Source organism: Crassostrea angulata, chromosome 4 (genome assembly GCF_025612915.1).
Source record: "Crassostrea angulata isolate pt1a10 chromosome 4, ASM2561291v2, whole genome shotgun sequence".
In the NCBI taxonomy this organism is placed as follows: Eukaryota; Metazoa; Mollusca; class Bivalvia; order Ostreida; family Ostreidae; genus Magallana; species Magallana angulata.
Window position 1 is genome coordinate 20,947,480 of NC_069114.1, and position 20,833 is coordinate 20,968,312.

Here is a 20,833-nt window from a genome sequence, read left to right on the forward strand (position 1 = left end):
CTTTATACTCGATCTCAAATATCATCAGGGCACACAAGGCTTGTATTTAAAAAAAATTTTAAATTGGAAACTGTCAAAGAATTTATAGGAAACAATTAAAGTACTCTTTTTTTTCTCAAAAGTTTCTTGTTAATTTTATTTAAAAAAAAAAACAAACAATGGCCCTGCTTTTAGGTTTTAGCAAATTAAAAGCATTGAAAGTCATTGTAAGATTTTCTTTGGAATAATTTTTTTTTAAACCCTTTTTATCATAATCTCCCCAAAATGCTCAACAGTTCTAAACATTATATGTATTATTTTGTCTATATATGTTTGTGAACTTCTAATGGTTGTTTGACAATTAATTAAGTCCGACTAAGGTCATGTTAAGTTATACATGTATCATTGTTCCTAAGTACTAGGTATACGGAGGTAATATGTGTAGATGGTTACCTGGTATTTTATGCTCTTTGATGTCTGTTTGTTTGATTAATGCACACTTTTCTTTAAAGCATATAGATCATTTAGAATGTTGTTAGATCAACTTTGAACTTTACAACAATATTATCCCTCTGTGTGTAACATGCAGCTGCATGTATCTATATTTATTCATTGATGCAATGTAATTAAGCATAATTTAGAAACACATTCACATTTGCTGTACTAGATAACACTTTTTTCCCATAGAAAACACAATTATTCACAGTTACCTCAGCAAATACACTTGAATACAAAACGCTTTCACATTTAAATGGCATTGTTGTTGCTACACGAGATTTAACAGCCTAACGCTTATATATATACCTACAATAGATGTATGTAATTTGCTTCCTAGACTTGCATACAGGCTATATAAGACTATCTAAACCAGGAAGATGCTAGGACATAAAAACCAGCTGTTTATTTAAAGTCAGACAGACGGGACCCCCAGTTACACTGTGTATATATACATACACTGCATTGACGTGTATTGAGCATATAGAGTCTAGAAAGACAATTGTGTATATCCGCATTATCTCAAGGCTGTAAATGGTAAGATCAGATTTATGTGCAAACTTTAAAGTGCAAATGCCATTTTGTTTAGTTGGTTTTTTTTCTGCTTTTTTAGAGGGAGAGGTGTTAATTGTTCGTTTCTGTATTGTTTTTTTTCCTTTTGTTTTGTTTTTTATTTTGGTACATGTATGCAGTTTTTGGATAATTACTTTATTTCCCTGTTGGAGTTTACTGGTGTAAATAATGTAAACAAAAACCATAAGAAAAATAAAAAAATTGAATTGTTGAAAAATACTTTTAAAAGGAGTATTTTCAATTCCTTTCAAAAGCAATAATTATTAGTGAATCCATAGAAGTCAGACAGTTTGGATTGCCTTAAATATATACCCATCAGATTAATTTGTTCCCCCCATTTCCATTAGATTTGCGAGGCATAAAAGGGCACTATTAAATGTTGGGGAAAAAAATCATTTAGATGTCCTCTTTATATTTACATGTATGTGTATAGCTCTTTAGTATAGGGGAGACATATTTGCTCCAAACAATTAAAGCAAGCCTTGATGAATTTTGAATGATTAATGATTATGCAAGTTAATGTTAATGTGGTTATATATGGTGTTTGCAATTGATGATATTTCACTAATTGCAATATGTAAATTTTTTTCGAAAGGGAAATCAATTATAATGTTAAGTAATATTAACACTCTAAAAGTTGCCTGATGTATTTTAAACAAAATGGTTTTGTTTTTTTATGGCCATAATTGTTAACTTGTGAAATATTTTGAAGGGTTTTTTTATTTTCACACAAGTGAGTACAATAGAGAGTATTATACTGTTAAGTTTATATTTATAAGTACAAGTACCGTATATGAATAATGGAACCCCTGTAATAGAACTATTTTAACCAGAGCTTGGATTTTGGGTAGTTGTGTCAAACAGCATTGTAACTTAGGCCTGTCTATTTGATTGCTGGCCATTCAGCCATGGCTTTATTTGAAATCAACAAGATTTGAGCTAAGACTGTGCAATCGGCCTGTATGTATTGCTTGAAACCAGCATTATTTTAACTAAATAGATAGTTACATCCTACTGAAAGTCCAAGGCCTTGTTGAAATGGTTCTAGTCATATTTAGATAACATACAGAAACCAGGCTGATCATGGTTTATTTATAATATCGATCATTATAATAACATTTTATCCAATCCATATATTCAGCCCAGCTGCCTGTATAAATTTTGTATGTGCAAACATGAGTTACATCAGCTGGCCATATATCGGGTATATGTCAATTTAATTTTAAAAAAAAGATCTGACTGAGATACAGTCATATACATGTATTTCTAATGTAATTGCGCCAGCTAATCTGTTTTTTTTTAAAAACAGTACTAGTGATGCATTAAATTAAGATTTTTTCAGAGTAAAACCAACAATCTTATATTATAATATTATAATAATTAGGAGATGGGGGACTACGTTTGAATCAGTTTGATATGCCAAATTTATGACAGCAATAGTGAAGACATCAAAAATATAGCACTACTATTAAGTACTGTAAAAACTGTTCACATCAAACACCGCACCGACGTTCCGTTTTATTACACTTTATAGTAGGTACCGTACTACAAATAGCTTGGTATTAATTAGTACGTTCAGTGGGTCCTAGCTAAATGCACACTGGCATGATCAATTGATCCATGTCACACTGTATAATTATGTAGGACATTGTGTATAAATTCTAATTGTTCCCCTGTATCCTCTTCCTCTCTCTGATGCCATTTATAGAGCCCAGCACTATCATATGACAGATCTAACAGTGCTGGCTATGGGTCAAAAGGATGAGTTTTCTAAATTTGTTCGGCATAAAATTTCCTTTTGCATTTCCTAAGTACGGTATACTGTCAAATATAAACTAGGAGCATTTTTTGACTCATACCATGTAGTATATATCACAAATAGATTCGATAAGATACTAGGGAAACGAACCTAATGGTGATCAAGTCTGGTTTAATAATTGCTTTGAGAACGCGGAGGCTGCTTTATCTCAGATCAAGAACTTATTTACCTGTATTTTTTAAGCCAGTGTAAATATTTGCGCTTTGTTTTCCAAAACAGGTACATTATATACTAAATTTGTTATTTAAAGGGGCATTTGGTCAAATTCTACTTTTCTGTTTTTATTATCTACAATGCTTTAGAAATGCATTTCTAATAATAAAATGAAATTTGAGAGTCAGTCATTAAGTAATATGCAAAAAACAGAGCTCACAATTCTTTATTATGTAAACAAGGCTCATGCCCTGTTTTTGTTTACATAGGTTTAATATACCAGTAAAAAAATCTTTTTCAAGCTGATTTTTCTATCGTCTTATTCATTTTAAGCAAAAATAAACAGTTCCTAAACACATTCATTTAAGGTCTAAAATTGGACTATTCACTTCAACATTCAAAATGTAAACAAAAGCTTTATTTACAATTAGCAAAGAATTGTAAGCTCTGTAACTAATTGCTAAAATATACCTCAACGAATGACACTCAAATTTGGGTTGCATATTAAAAATTCCTTACTTATATAAGCATTAAAAACATTTAAATTGGAAAAAAAAATGTTTGAGCAAAATCGTGACCATGCCCCTTTAAAGTTTTTGCCATTTCTGAACTGATGACTACAATTCAAACATCACTTATTTGTCCTTTAGATCGTTTTCCAAAACATGATATAAACGTCAAGTAGAAGAAAAAAATCTACAACAAAATGATGAGCTATGATTTTCTGATGCTATTTTGGTTTCATTTTATGTGTCAATCTGGAAAAAGGTCTAATTTTATATATGCAGCTGTTTGTTTTTTTTTTTGCAGCTAAATTATAATCTAATATTTTTTTGCATGCAGATGCAAAAAGTTTCATACTGTGAAGAGGGAGTTTCCTGATAATCAATTTTCAAATCACATATGCGTGCTGACTTATATGGATGTTTGAACACCGGGAAATACTTTGCTATCTATTTTTACATAGGGGAAGTCATGCCTTGAGGATCATCACTCTTACTAAAAAATTTCCTTGGACTTGCACATATAATCACAAATTGATTTGTCAAATGAGAAGGAATAAATTCTTAATGCTGACCATAAATTCAGGTAACAATTATTGTTCATTCATATTCATTTCATTGTTTATATCACAGAGTAGAAAGGATGATTAAGTAATGATTTTATGTGAAAAAAGGATTTTATTCATTCCTGCCTTCAACTTCATCATATGGTGTCTGTTATAGTCTGTCCCAAGTTATTGCTTCCATCACTTTTTGATGATTTTTTAAAAAAAATACACATACCTGTGAAAGAAATACAGTTGAAATCGATCAAAGGGAATATATTCGAGATATCTTCATTGAACAATTATAATTTTTCTCTCATAAAAGTTCACAGGAACGAAAACAAATTTCTTACGGAGATTTATAATGGGAAATGTTTACATCTTTTTTCTCCATTTGGAAGTACTCAGGATACCTTGCGCAATTTCTCAACGTTATCATCCGGGCCTAATAATGGCAGATGCAATGCAAAATCCCCTTAGACTTTCTATTTTTGAATGTTTATTGAAACTTGAAGCGATAGAGGGGGCATTTCAAAACAGATAATCTGGACAGTTTTCATATTTATTACTGGATAAATGTAGTTTGAGCACAAAGGTATTTTTGATTATCAAGCAAAAAGTGGTAGAAGCAAAAACTCGGAACAGAGTATAGCCTAGTGAAATTTATAAACAAAGTTACTTATATCTTTAATTGGATTCTTTATTTTGATCGCTTCCTGTGATTGTATTACAGGGAAGTTATTTATTGAATTGTTGATTTGTGGCAAATTTTTGACTTTTTTTATGTGCAAATTTTGAAGTTAAGAAATGTATAGTTATTTTTGGCAGAAGAAGTCTTTTGCTGCCTTTATTCAGCTCTGAAGATAGTTCAGTTGATCTATTAAGGCTGTCTAAAATGCAAGACAGTGATTTTAAATATAACACATTAACCATTAATGTCCTACTTCAAAAATAAATTTAAATATATAGGAAAACTCATTGCGTCATCAAACTTTCCAAATTAAGACTTAAAGTAGAGGTGGTTTTTTGTTCCAAAGTATTTGATATACAGTAAAAATGTATAAATTTGTACATTTACATACTTTCAGTACTTTGATTATTTCTGTATTAGAAAAGTTTAATGGGCAGCATCTTACTGCAGTGTGAGCTAGTAAAGGGTATAGGGAGGGGGGAGAGTAAGGGAATAAAAAATAAAACAAGTTTGCTTGCATGTTTATAAAGTTTTAATTTACTTTTGTATTTACTAGACTAAGATATACTTAATATATTTTTATATATTCATGTTTTTATGATTTAATATTATTACAAAAGTTAGCATAAAAAGCTCTCTGGGAAACTAACTTTTTGACATATATACATGCAAGCAGCCAACAGCATACTGTGGTTATTTTCTCCATATTATGCTCAATGCTTGGTTCTCCTTAATTTCAGTTTCCTATAAACAAAAGCATATAGCGTTATATAATCAAAAGTTATATTTGTTCTTCTATGCAGAATGACATATTATAAGTAAAGTTTTATGTTCTTTTTCTCTCATTGATATAAATGATGTAAACATTGCACAAACTTAAAGATGCTATGAGTTGTTGGTATAAGTATTTATATACTTAAACTTGTACCGATACAGGCATACAATGTACTCGTCAATGAGTGGACTACTTCTTCATGGTACTGGGTACCGGTAGATTGTTTGTATAACTGATGCTTGTAGGCAGCCATTTTTTTGAGTTTTAGCTAAGCCCACATATGTCTGAAATAAATGTTCACTGTTTTATCATCATATAATTTTAAAACCAAAAAATTTAATATGCACATTTTTGTCTGCAATTGGGATATTATGAATTTCTGAAAACTTTAAGTGCATTGCATTTTTTTTTTATGAATGTGTATAAATACTACCCAATCTATACAAAGAAAATTATTTACAGTAGTTAGAAGAAGTAATTTATGTTGCCCATAATATGTACTTCCTAATATATAAAAAAAAAAACAACAGGATTTACCTCCCTTTGCCCCTGCCAACAAAAAAGGCATCAAATGATCTTTATATTATTTTATGTACTAGATATACCCCAGCTCCTCTTAATTTAAAGGTAATTTCCAAATTCTTCACAGCAGTTGTTTAATAAAAGCAGGGATCGAATGATATTTCGAATTGACCTTGATCTTTTGCTATATAAATAATTTGTTTAGAAATTAATCCAGGGAGGCACGGCTAATAAAACATGAATTGTATCTCAATGAATAGAATTATGTTAAGAAGGTAGGATATTTCTCCACAATTACATGTATATTTTGAATGGCCTTTTTTCTGTGACTAAAAAACTTGAAATGTGAGAGGATCCAAAATTTCCTGATACAATTTTTGAAACCTCTAAGTAAATGTATATTGGTATTTAATTAAGACTTGTTATTTAATTAAACCACCCTCCCAACAATTCAATATGCTCCCAAATTCATTCTTATATATACCAATCTGAAAATTTTAAATTCTTTTTCTTGCACAGCTAGCTCAAAAGACCTGAAAGTAAACGGGAGCTTTCATTTCCAAATTTGCGTATAATTAAGTCAATCTCTGTGAATTTTTAAAAGTCTTTTATAATAAACCCCCTTCCCACCTTGCCATTCTCCATTATGTAACTTTTAAACACGAGTTAACTGTAGCTAAGTGTGTTACTGTTTGTGTAAAAATTTATCATATTTTGATTTTTAAAAAGTTCTAAAAGAAGTGTGTCTAGAAATAGATGCATTATCTTGTTATCAGCATAAAACAGTCATCCGCATTCACTTAGTCAAACATGTACGTTAGACCGACTTTGATACCGTATAAGGGAAATATATCACGGCTAAAAATTCGATTCCATGACAATGACCATCTGGAGTCAACAAAAGGTATAATATACATGTATCACCAAAAGAAAAGAATAAAAGGTGGGGGTTCTACCACCATCATCATGTTTGACCACCATCACATGATGAGTGAAAACCTAGAGGTTGACATATTTCTTTAAGTACTTCATCCCCATGCCACTTCCTTTTCTGCTTATTACAATCAACAGGAAGGAAGGCACACACACACATTCAGATTAAGACTCAATGTGAATTTGTCATGGACCACAACAAATATATGTTTACACACCAATGAAGTACGCACTTCATGTGTTATATTACTGGGGAAATATTAATATCTGTCAAATCACAAGATTTTACATTCGGAGGTACACAATGATCGATGTACATTGACATTGTTTAGTATCATATCTGCTAATGTTTCTGCAGTAGAGTGAAAGTAAATTTCGTAGCAAACTGGATTTTCTGTGACTTTGAAATACCGGTAATATTAGTACATTGTACCGCAATTATGGTTTTACAAGGATGGAGGTGTAAGTCAAATAACTCTGTGATTCATTAAATCTGTGGTGTATGTAACCTGTGAAACAGTTTTCCAAGGATAGGTGTCCATTAAGGGATGTTTTACCCCGTTTTTGCCGGAGCTGCACCGAGGGGGAAGCCCAAGTCCCCCGATGTCCGGAGCTCGAGGAAGTAAGCATAAATTATTTCACTGAGTATAGGAAAATTTCAAGATGAATGCAGATCAGTAAAAATGGAGAAGAATGTGTGTAACATACATCTCAAGGATTTTAGATCTATAATAATAATAATGTAATTGATATGACATGATGCAAGCTATTAATCTCAATAGTGATAGCTGTATATCTATTATGTAATGTTATAGACAAGGTGCATTAATTCACATTAAAACCCCCTCCTGATGGTTGAAAGATGACACAATTAATTTAACATTTAAACCTTGCAGTGTGCTCAATGGTTCTCAAGCTACCTGTTTGATATAACCATAAAACTGCTTCATTTTCATGATGACTTAATACATATATGTACCTTACAATTGTAGATAATCATACAGCCCCAGTGTTTTCATCTTACTCCCCATGACGTTCATGTCTCAGTGTTTATATATCAATCTGTATTATATGTTCATAGAAAAACAAGAGAGATATTGGTTAAGATTTTATCAGTACTATTAGAAATCTCATTAAGAGTACTGATAGAACTCATCTGTTAGTGATTTACTGACCATTGCTGTGTGGAGGTGGATCTGGATGGGCAATGTTTGACAGGTTCCCATGTGTAGGAGGCCGGGGTTCCTCGTGTTTTCTGGAGATAGCCCATGTTTACTTGTACAGAGAAATTAGAAATGAGTTTGTAGCAATGATTGACAAATGGTATTCATTTTTTTTTCTCTGAATCTGTGAACCATCACCTGTGAAAAGAATTTTAACGATTAAGGAAGTTTTCTAACTGAAGATGTCAGCTCTTCTGAATGTTGTTTTTCTGGAGTGTGTGGAAATCCCCTCTTATTTATCAATCTGCCTGCTTTAAAATTTTCATTTCAATACACGAAATGAAAACATGGTGCATTTTGTACTTGGCACGATAATTAGATTGAAGTAGAAACTAAGTTTTATTAATTTTCCTTCAATGTGTAAATTTACATGCATGAGCTTCTTTGCAATAACCTCTGTCCCACATATTCCTTGCCATTTTATAGTGTTGTTTCTAAAAGGTTCCATGTCAATTTGAAATGCCTATTTTCTTTAACACCCCCCATAAAAGAGTTCTTAATATTTCACATTTGATACTAAATTGAACTTAATTTACCAATACATCTAAGAACACGGTGTACAGCACTGCAAACTCAAATGCAAATGCTTTTGTTGGTCTGTATGAGAATGTTAAGATTTTAAACAATATTTTTTTAATAAAGGTTTCAGTACAACTGTAAGAAGATGATTTTTTTTCCTAGAACAAAGGAGACACACTCTCTCTTTCACTTGGGAAATTTCCAGTTTTGCCGCAAACAGCAGTATAATTTCCCTGAATCGTGTAGAAAGAATCATAACATTAATTTCTTGAAGGAAACTTTTAAGTCTTATCATGACTTACAGTACGAGGCAAAAAATTGCCAAGCTTTGAACTCTGTAGATTAATAGCTAAGATTTAAGTTGAAAACAGGCTTTATATATATCGTTTTATATTCATTTTATTGAAATTCTCATCTGTTTTGAAAAAAATCATATATTTATTCATGGAAGATGCTAGCAATTTGCCAAACATTTTCTTTAACATTTCTGTAAAGTGTTAATTAGTTAAAAAAAAATTTGTTTGTTGGTAACTACAAATTATTTCCTTATATTCTTTAACCATTTCCAATCCTCCAAGATTTACAATGCAGTTACTGCATGATCTTGAAGGATGTAAAACAAGGTAATGGCACCAGCCAGGGATTGGGGTAATGCAATTAGATAAGGCAACAATTTTGACAGCTAGAATATATAGCAAAACATTTTAATTTTTGGGTTGATATAAATGTTAAGATTATTGCTGACTTAAAAAAGTTTTAACCAACAATGAAAAAGTTAGCAACAAATGAAAGAGGTTTTATATTTATAGTAGCTATAGGTCTCAACCCCTTAGATTTATTGACCATTAAAAAACTATACATCGATCTTGCTGCTTCTGTAAAAAAAACTTTCATGAGAACCTAGTAAGTTGCAAGAACTTGTGTTGGAACCCTTTGTATATTATATATACAATAAAATATGTTCAAACCATCCTATATTGTCAAATTAAAAGGTGATATCTGTCGAATCAAATGACCCACAAGATTATGATGCATAAATCATGTACATTTGTATTTTTAGAAAATGATCATCATTCAAGAATTTACAAAGATACAGATACAATGAAAAACTTTTGTCATTAGAGCAAGGCTTTGGTATATTCAGTTTATTGTCAAGTCAAAATGGATGTCTGAATCATCGATGTTTCATCCCAATTTGCAATTGAATTGATGGTAAAACCCATAATATCAATTGAGTGGATGAGTGTTAAGGAGACCATTTAAAACCTTCAAAACCCTTAATATTGAAAAGTATGTGTGTGTGAGAGTGTTTGCCAGATTGCTGCTTTCAGTATTAAAAACAATATGTACTGTTCAATTATACCACCCAGTGCATATGAATCAGTGATAAGTTCTTTATTATCATATATAGTGCATTGCATGATTCAAAATGGGTTTTTCTACGGTCGTAATTATTCATGCTTTTCAACTTCAATGCTAATGTTTATTAAATAATCATAGGTATTTTGATGGTATTTATTTAAACAATATTTTATTATGTAAAAAATATTACATAATAGGATTGGGCAGCAGGCAATCTGCCTATTTGAGCCCTCTCCTTAATTTTGATGGTATGATATATGTGTACAATTAAAGCAAATTAAGGTTTTGAATCCATCAGTTATCTTTTCCTTTTCCACTTCCTGTGTGCTGACCAAGCAAAATGAAATGGTGATTTATACCTGTTATCAGACATTCCATTAAAAGTCACAAGTCAATATTGAAGCAGTTAAACGACTGTCAATATCAGAAGATAAACTAGTACCCTAGCTTCCCAGTTTGCGAGGATTTTAATCGTAAATTTTCTGCTAACAAACCTAGAACCAATTAAGAGGAGAGTAGAAATAACTTTTTTACCGAAAAATATCACAAATTTTGTGATTTTTGAATCTTTCTCTGCAGATGAAAAATACATCAAACGATAATAAATGGTGTCTGTTATCTTAATTGCTAATGATAAACAGGGTAACTTTACTCTCTCTCCTTTGCCAGTAAATCAGAGTCCGTATGAAGGGGTGAATACTTCAGCAGGTTTAGTCATGCTTTATTACAATAAACACAAGCTGAGAAATCACTTGCATTGATTTAATGCTAAGCAAACATTAATTCCTGCAAATCATTCTCACCACTGACTGCAACTTCAAAGAAATTCAAACCAGAGACTGATTGCTCTTGCAAGGCAGGCATTAAGGATAAATTTGTAACAATGTCATGCCTCCTGAATTGCGAAGAATTTGATTCATTTGAATATCATGGATCAGCTGAGTATGCAGCTTTCTTCATTCTTTATCCGATTTAGTGATCGAGAGTGAAAGACCGTTAATCCAGACTCTGACTCAAAATGTTCACCCATCATGATCGAAGAAAAAAAAAATGATATTGGATTTCTGTCGTCTTCTTAATTGTTCCAACTGCCTTCTTCGTTTTCTTTGGATCTGCACAATGATATGATTTTACAGCTCACTGCCAAAAGGAAAAAAAAACGTTTGACATGTGTGACTTTTGGAATCCTGTGTTTTAATGGTTTTGCCCTCTGTCCAGTGTTTCTGAGAGATAATACAACTGTTAGGCATGTGTGTGCTACTGATTTGAAGATTTCACAGTTGTGAGTGTTATTGGCCCTGAGGTTTATTATATACTGGGTCATGCAGTATGTGACAGTTATTCCTGTATAGGCTCGCTCTTGAAACAAGGACCCCCCCTTCCCCTCCCCACTCTATATATTTTTGCTGATGGTCGAGAAGGCCAGGAGAATTGTGGGAGTTGATCAGTAAGCTCATCCCTGATTAGCCAGTGTGATTACCCTGGATACTTTAATTATGTTTATCTGTCTAACACTGATTACAAAGGTTACGGCATTGAGAGAAATGTAGCCTGGAAAATGTTTATACCGTAACTTCGCATTGATTTTCATACCTTGATATTGAAGGAATAATTCCAAAACTGAAGTAATTTTGATGGATCTCTAAATACTGTCTCTAAGTGCTTGCAAATTTATTGTGAATGCAGTGTATTATTTTCTGGTAGCAATGTTTTTGTGTGGATTTGCAGACAATATTTGGCCATGGGATAACAGGTATATAAATTGTTCTCATATATTTATTTACCTTCAATGATTGATATTGTCATAAAAATGTGTTTATTGCCAGATGTTTGGATAATCATTCTCCTAAGGCATGGCAATTTGTACTGCAGAAATGCTTCTTTATTGTTGTTTAATGTAAGCAGTGGGGTATATTATACTTCTGGTTTCTTTGTTTATATGTTTTGTAATTAGACAAACCTATAATAAAGCTACTTGGAACTGCCATTTAGTATTGCTATCTCGACAACTATCTGTTAAACAATTCAACGAATTAGGTTTTGCTGTTTTTAATTAAAAATAAAACTATGTAGGTGGTACTAGAATATTAGAATATAGAATTCGATGTTATTCTAATTCTAATTCAAATCTAATTGATTTGGTAATCATATGCACTCATATAAATGGGTCTGTAAGTGAATTTTTAAAGCTTCACTCACTCCGATAATTGTTAAGTTGAAAGACACATTTAATTCTCTCAGTATTTTTGTAAAGTATAAAGTCAAATAAGTCAATTATCTACACACCATATTTATTTTGCAATGTTACTGTTTAAACTTTACAAAAATATTGACAGTGATTAATGTTTTAATACCGTACTACTATCATTATAATAATTGCATTAATTTTGTCTAATTGATAAACCAAAAGTAATGAGTACTTTGAGTGCAATAATACATTTCCACTCATTGATTGCTTAGTGTAGAAAATTTAATTAAATACTGTCAATTGTCAACATTTTTTTTTTTAAATTTTGATTAACCATGAATTAAGGTCAAGGTTAATCAAGAACAGAAAGGTCAAGGTCAGATTTTAAAAAAAATGGATTAGATTAATAAAATGTACACAAAAACGTATTTAAATTTAATCATAGGTTTTGCTAATTGCTATGTTCTATAATTGGGTTGAATAATAATAGTTTTAGTTTTAAGAGATTTTATGAGATGGAGCAGAACTTTAGAGTCATCTAGTTTTCAGTGCATTGGGTTGGTGCACGTATTGCACTAAAGAAGAGAAGATCCGGAGGCTAAATGATTTTTTATGTTTCTAAAAAATTTTATCATTGAAAGATCATATGGAAGAAAACAGGATTTTCAATTTTTGGTTGAAGTGTTTTTAAGAAGAAGAAAAATAACTAGCTGAAAATATGAGCTTTATCCTCAATCTATAAAATATACAAGACATGATAAGCTCTGGTAACTTTTACCTTCAAATGCATGATAAGACCTAGAAATTGGATGAAAAGAATGCATGCTGCATGTTAAGATAAAGATAATGTGTTAGAATATTTGGATATGCAAAATTGATGATGTGTAAGCCCACAACTTGATGTTTTTTATTGTCCTTTGTTAGATAGGAACTCTGTCTGTAGAAAAGTTTTTTATTTGCTTTGGTCAGAATTACATTATATGTCTGTAGATTTATCAGTATAGACCTACAGGCTGGTCCAGAAAGCATGTGTGTAGGATTGAATTATTGTGGAGTTAAATATGATAATCAGAATCACAGAGGCTGGTAATATATGATGCTCCATTTTGCCTTATTAAGGCCCTTTAAGTTTATGAACATATGATATTGGTGCAAATATATATACATGTAATATAAGAAATATATGTACGGATCCAACAAAAATCTAGCTTCATGTATATTATGTATATGTATAATGGAGAATATGAGCAGTAAGTCTTTAAAAACACCTTTTAATCTGTATGTAAGATTAATTCGAAAGAAAGATTTATCTTTTATTATGAATTCATATATAGATTACAAATTAGCAAGTTGTGAATCGTAGGAGGATTTTGGTGTTCCTTAATTAGTTGAAAAATATCAAAATATTCTATCTTTTTAAAACTCTTAACTCTATCAGTCAATTAATTTGATATGCTTGTCAAGTATGCATCTTTAAAAAATGTGCAGTTGCACTGTACAGTGTATTTGCGTATTATAAGTGGTATCTTATCGCGAGATCTTATCCTAAGAACATCATTGTTTTGTCTGAAAAGAAAAGTAGGAAGTGAAGAATTATGTGAGATAGGATCACCGGTCTGAGAGTATAGACCCAGTGTAGGATCTATACCCCCTGATGGCAAACAGATGCAAGAGATGTTCCAACATCTATAAATCACATTAAAAAAATACCAAGTTGACTATCTATCTTGATCTATACCTAACAGTAAATACTACCAGAGGTTTGAGATCCTGAGTTTCACATTCTGAATCATTGGCTCCTTCTAAATCTATAATGAGCTCTTTTAATTGTAATACATGGGGTCATGTTTTGGGGTTTTTTTTTTTGGCTTTGCTGGTGTCTAATCTGCTCGCGCCTACATGGAGTGTGGCTTTGATGAAAACATCCTATCATACTGTGATATGAATGAATTTGAAAATACTTGAAGGCTGTTCGGCTTGTTGAACAAAATTAAGCAATAATCTATGTGCTTGAATCTCTTGGGTTGCATTTTTCAGAAATAATAATAAAGATCCAAGGTTATATCTTATTTGTTTTGGGAAATACTCTTGTTTGGATAAAATATTTCAATCTTGTTTTTTTCAATTACATTTTTGCCTGGGTGAAACCTTTCCCTATGGACAAAAGTATATATGTTTCGTTAAATATGTGGGTCATAGAACATAATATTTTATTTCCTAATGGTCTCAGTTTAACAAAAGGGAAATAGCATATCTATATAAAAGTTTCAACTGTTAACTAAATACGCAAATGAATCTAAAAATGTCCTGTTTTTTGGTGGCAGGTAACAATGTTATTGTTTATTTATATCAAAATTTTCTGTTCAACATATCTTCTCACACAAGGAATTTCTCAGGTACTCTACCTGATAATATTTGAACAAGTTAGGCCTATAAAAAAAAAAATTGTGTGTTTAGGGTAACACTGATGAGAAAATTAGGTTAGGTAGGTAGGGATTTTTTTTTAATTTTATCATATTTTTTTCTGCATGAATCCTAACAATGTTTGTTTGTGTCATATTTAAAAACGGATTTTTTAATAGAAATAATATAAAATTCACAATCGGATAAAAACAGACATCTAAAAATAGTACGGTAGGGGCATTTTTGTAGGTTAGGTCGGGTTACCCTAAACACACAACTTTTTTGTTTAGGCCTTATTATCAAATTTTATATGTAATACGCATTGATTTTTTTTTTAATTTTAAGGTGGTCCCGAGCCAACAAGCCTACACTGAGACAAATCCACACCAAGATGTCTGGAAACTACTTCCATCGGGGAATTTCCCGCCTAAGAGCCGAGGAGCTGCTTTTGTCGGCCGGAGAAGATGGATGTTTTCTTGTCCGAGACAGCGAGACATTGCAGGGGGCATATGTCTTATGTTTGTTGTAAGTACTGCACATGTGTTATCGTCACAGGTTACTCATAGTCGTGTGACAAGACACACCATATATGTTTTATAAACATGTAAATCTTTGTGCTCACACATGAACATTGAACAATATATTTAGACTTAGCCTACATGTGTAAACACATGCTGCTGTTGTTGTTTTTTGTGTTTAAAATTTAAGTAGCAAATGAGGAAGTATAATAAAATTTTGATTTATTCAAAACACGTACAAAAAAAAAAACACCAACAAGACAAAAACATATAAATAACCACACAGCCCAAAAAAAAAATGCAATGTACACCAATGACTACCACTTTTTAAAACTGGGGAAGAGGGTGCTGTAGCATTGATACATTTTATCAGACAATTCAAAGTAGACAGGCACCCTTGGTTTAAAACCTACGAGAGTATGTATTTTGGTACATTTGGTACATTAAACATCCACACACACTCCAGCATAAGTATGCTTGGCATTTGATGTAAGAGTACTATACTGATGAATTGTGTGACTAAGTATAAGTATTTGCGTGACTTAATTAGCAGGCCTGAGGTCTTGATTCATGTTAGCTAGTCCATTTTTCTGTTCCCATTTGCTGCCACAGAAAAATCTGGACAAATGTTTAAACCTGCCTGGCTTATTATTGAACCTATAAATTCTGCTCAATTTGAAAAAACTGAGGCCAAATAAATAAATATCGAGTTTCAGGTTCCATAATAACTGACCTTTTGGATTTTTTTTTAAGGTGACCTAAGAGTTTTTATTGGTTCATTTTTTGGGTTTACATATTTAGAAAATTTCATTGTTACAGGCCATATGTTTGAAAAATTGTTAGTTTGCAATCTCCTCAGATTTAGTGTTTAAACTTTGGGTCTGTAAGATTTTTTTACAATGTTGCAATAATTTGATAAGAGAAAAAAAATATCTGCAAACAACATCATTGGAAAGAAATGAGGATCATGCTCTGATTGCTCAGACTGCTGGTGAAATATAGAGAGTTGGGTACTTTTCGGACAGTCAGAATAGGATGAGCAAACATGTACCTGGTACAGGTTCTTTTAAAGAGTGAACTTAAGTCTTTTATCCTGTTAAAGTAAAATGAAAATGTTTTCCAACTTACAAATCATATTTTGTAAGAAAAGTAGCTAGGAAACACACATTTCATTTATCTAGGCCTTACAATTATAGCAGAATGTCAACGCATTCAACAGTTAGACTTGTGACCAAAATCATGAATGAATTTTAAGTGCAGCATTTGAAATATTTAGAGATTATCTAAAGTGCTGGTAATTTTAGACTGGCTCTCTCTCACTCTCTCTCTCTCTCTCTCTATCTCTCTCTCTCTCTCTCATCATAGCTAGCTGACATGAATTTAAAATGAAGCTTTATATTTCCTACAATCTCTAGCAAAAGAAGTTCTGGTACCTTTTAACGTTGAATATGACTTTTTTAGGGGTTATCAAATTAAAAAAATGAAGATATGATTTTAAGAAAAATAGTTGCACCCATCAATGTAATGAAATAAATGCCACAAGGTAGTGTTCTCTGTAGATTTGGTATTTAGATCTGTCTGTGTGGTTATCAAATATTAAATATCAAAACGTGTCATCTCTTTTCTGTATCCTTTCTTGTAAGAAACAAGATGTGGAATCAATAAATGTCTACATTTCATGGGAGAAATAGAAAGTACAGGGGAGATAATCAGAGATTTATTCAGTTTTGTGTGAAATTGTCTCCCTTGGAGCTTTTAGTTCCGATAAATAGTTTTTTTTATCCAGATGCGGAAGGGGAGATAAGCAAGTGAGGATGTTCAACCACTGCTATATCTAGATCAGCTGATGTTGAAACAGCTGTTTTACATGTTGGTGTTTTTGATAAGATGGTGAATTGGAAAGGTTTTTTATCCTGGATCTTTTATGTTTATCATGGCATCTTTGACTCTTGAACTGTGGTGCCTTGTTCCTGTTGAAGTTCTGGATACAAAAACAAATTCATTTATTGACTTTGAAAACCACTCTTATTCTCTCAATTGAAAAAAAGGGGAATTTGTGATTTCAGAACATTTATTAGCAAGATGAACTAGCTTATATTATAGAACAAATGATTAGTGTTATAATGTATGTATTATGTATCTTTATACAACTGTCATAATGTACCATATTGTGGGGGGTTTTTAGTGGCAGCTAGGAGAAGTTTTTCGGCATTTTGCTCATATATGCCAATCATTTTTTGCAGAACTTTATGGAAACAGATCAAATTATCTCTCTAACATGTTCAGGACTAAACTTATAACGTTTATAAAGTTTCAAAGTGATTAAAATTTTAGGAGGCTACTCTAAAATTTCTTAAAACATTACAATTAGTACATATGTGTACATGTATGAACCCAGTTTGTAGAAGTAGGTTCTATCTAGAGTACAAAATAAAGGGGCAGCGAGTGTAAACACTTTGAACTGTGTATAATGTGTAATGCAGCAGATTGGTTTGACATTTTGTAATTCCTGATGAAGTGTTGTATGGGTGTAAAGTAATTTGTGTATTAAAGCCTAATGATGCAGACATAAAGCAGAAAACTGAAGCTGCCACTTGTCAGTAATGTGTATCCCAGAAATTGGTTAATGTCTTCCAAATCATGGATATATCTACACTGGGTGGGACGGAGGAGATCCAAAGATAAAACATTTAGCACTAATCAACTGTCTTCCTTGATAATGTCTTTAATTATCCAGCAACGATTTACTGAACATATCATTTTTGCTTTCTTGTATGTTTTAAGACTGCAATTGACGGTTTCAGTCAACTGCTAGCTAGAAGAAAGCGAGAGGGGTGGGGGGTTCCCATCATATCTGATGGTGGTTAAATTTAAGCCATGAGTTTGAATCATTATTGCAAGAATTTTGTGCTAATTGTAGCTAACAAACTGAAATTATTTCAAATAATTATGAGAATTTTTATTGAGTAATTTTTGTTGATCAACAAATGGTATTATTTGTTTAAAAATAGTTTCAACCAAACGATTGTAATCAACATTTTAGCAATATTTCTCTCCTAAGTTTTTTTGTCTAACCTAAATAGCCTGCTGAATTATCTCGTTGGGAGGTGATATTATTGGATGTGCGCATTTTTTTCTCTTCTCCTGTTGTCAGTTATCATACCTAACTGTGTCAGGTTGTTTAAAATACTTCACACATCCTGAAATTTAATACACATATAGTCATGAACATAGCAATTCGATATCGGTAACAACTTTTGATATATTTATATTTGAATGCAATTTAATAGTCCAAATTCAAGTTCAAATTCCACATAACTCAGTTGTGAATTTTTGAAAAGGTAAATGAGTATAATTTAATTCTGGTTGTAACGCGGCATTTGATTGGATAGAAAAATTAAGTTAAATTTGTATAACCTGCTTTGCATGTCACAAGACACGTCACAATGCACCAACGTCAAAAACGTACTAATCCGCTTGACGTTACGTTTGAATTTTGAACAGATTAATATCATTTTTAAAAGTAAAACGGACTCAATTTGTACAGCAAATTACAGGAAATTAAATTATAAGGAATGAACTCAATATCTACCCAAGTTATACTCGTATAACCTGGGTTGGAGCAATTTACGCCTTTTTATAATCTGCTTCGCAGATTATAAAGCGTAAATTGCCCCAACCCAGGTTATACGAGTATAACTTGGGTAGACATTGAGTTCATTTCTTAAATAACTAATGACTGATATAATGAAAAATGTACTATATAAAGAACTCTTACAGAGAAATGATTTTTATTTCTCCAAGTCTTAAATCTTATGACATGTATAATCTTTGCAGATATAACAAATAACATCAATAATTTTTCTTCCATGGAATGTTGCCCCTAACCCCTAAATAGATACCCTTCTAGTCGATTTCAGTCCAGGTTCTTATAATATGGTTGTTAGGTTTTCATTGTGCCTAATTGCACAAAAGCCATACATTTTCATAAATTCATGTGTTATGGATGTGTGGCAACAAGATATATTTATGGACATGGAATCAATTTAATGTTGCAAATTTTTCTGCTCTTTGAAACAGGTACCAGTCCAGGGTGCACCAGTACAGAGTTCTCCCCGGTCACGACAACCAATTGTCCATTCAGGTAATTATATTGAAAAACAAAATCATTTTTTCAAGAGTTCTACATAGATCATTTTATAAATGATAATTATAAATCTGTGTATACTAAATATATAATTTATGATATCTATGTCTTAATTCTTTTGGTGCCTTTAGAATATTCAGCAGTCAAGCTGGTGTATACTGTAAACATGTTATTATAGTGTTAATGATATTGTGGAAATTATTTCTTTATCAAACATGGGTTTCAATTTATTTAGCGTATTTCTGAATATGCAGGTTCTTACACATATGAATAGCATTTAGCAATGTACTCGATTTAGGGGAACCGGCTTTCCGCAAAAAAAAAAATGCTGTAAAGAATACAAAGCCAAATGTATGAAGTTTACAGTATTTCATTGAATTAATCTCATACACACATTCACTGAAATTTTGCATGTGAGACAAGAATGTCTGAACATTGATATGGAGAATATTGTGAATATGTTTTAAGTGAATTCATAGTTCCCAATCACTGGTTTTTTAAAATGTATTTTATCCTGTACGTATTTCTTAAATCGATCTTCTGATGTCTTGAAGTTGGTCTGGTCGAGTTGGAGATAAAGAGGTGTTGGTGTATTATCCTGTTGATGAATTATCTGTTTCCCATTGCAGGCAGAAGGCGGGGCTCCAGAGCCAAAATATTCAGATCTGAATTCCCTGGTAGCAGACTACATGAAAAAGGGAGATAAAAATGGGCTAGCGTTTGGACTGAAGTTTCCGGTCCCCCCAGACAGAGGGGAAGAAGTGGACTCAGGTGTGTATTTGTGAGCCAAATAAAGCAATCTATAGCAGCATTCCTGCAGCAAGATTATACATGTATATACCGTACTGTAATACTGTAAAGCAGATTTTTTTTATTTTCATGGAAAGTCAAAATTACTTCTTGCCCGAAATCCAGCCCTTGAATGACTCATGTATTATAGTTAATAAAAGAGGTTCTTTATAGAAAAAATTAGTTACAGGGAAGTTTGTTACAATACTTATTAAATCATGAAATAAAAACGTTGCTAATATCAGTCTTTTTACATTATGACAACCTCAACAGATAATCAGTATCATAATGAAAAAGAATAATTTTTAGATAGCATAAAATTATATACATTTGTATGTTATAGTTTTCAAACATTGTTACTCATGCATGTGCATACTGTGGAATCAACGGACCAGTTTTTGTGGATTGCTTGTTTACAAGATTGTTTTGACACAGTCCAGAATTTCATGAATAGATTTGTTTGAGTGTATTGAAAATTTAAGTGTGTGCATGAATATAGTTTGTTAGTATTTGTAAGGATTTTTAAAATTTTAGGGTAAAGGGTTATGTATGAAATCCACAATTTCTGTTCTGTTAAGAATTCTGATGTGCTATATTGTATTAGAATTTGATGGAAGTGTGTTTTGATATTCATAACAGAAATATTATAATAACATATGGCATGATTGTGATGTGTAAATATCTAACAGCTGTAAT

General features: G+C 31.8%; 1 protein-coding gene across 6 annotated transcripts in view; it reads left to right on the forward strand.

Annotated features, from left to right (window-relative positions):
* Positions 1-20,833, forward strand: part of LOC128179749 (phosphatidylinositol 3,4,5-trisphosphate 5-phosphatase 2-like) — a 41,002-nt gene that overhangs the window by 748 nt on the left and 19,421 nt on the right. Inside the window, exons 2-5 of one of the 6 annotated variants that reach the window (XM_052847314.1) lie at positions 3,987-4,108; positions 15,029-15,208; positions 19,282-19,345; positions 19,978-20,119. In XM_052847314.1, the coding sequence (XP_052703274.1) occupies positions 15,075-15,208; positions 19,282-19,345; positions 19,978-20,119 (340 nt within the window). In that variant the 5' untranslated portion in view covers positions 3,987-4,108; positions 15,029-15,074. Of the gene's footprint in view, positions 1-3,986; positions 4,109-7,164; positions 7,611-11,548; positions 11,846-15,028; positions 15,209-19,281; positions 19,346-19,977; positions 20,120-20,833 lie in introns of those variants that run through there. The other 5 variants (XM_052847310.1, XM_052847312.1, XM_052847316.1 and 2 more) reach the window with 5 other exon arrangements.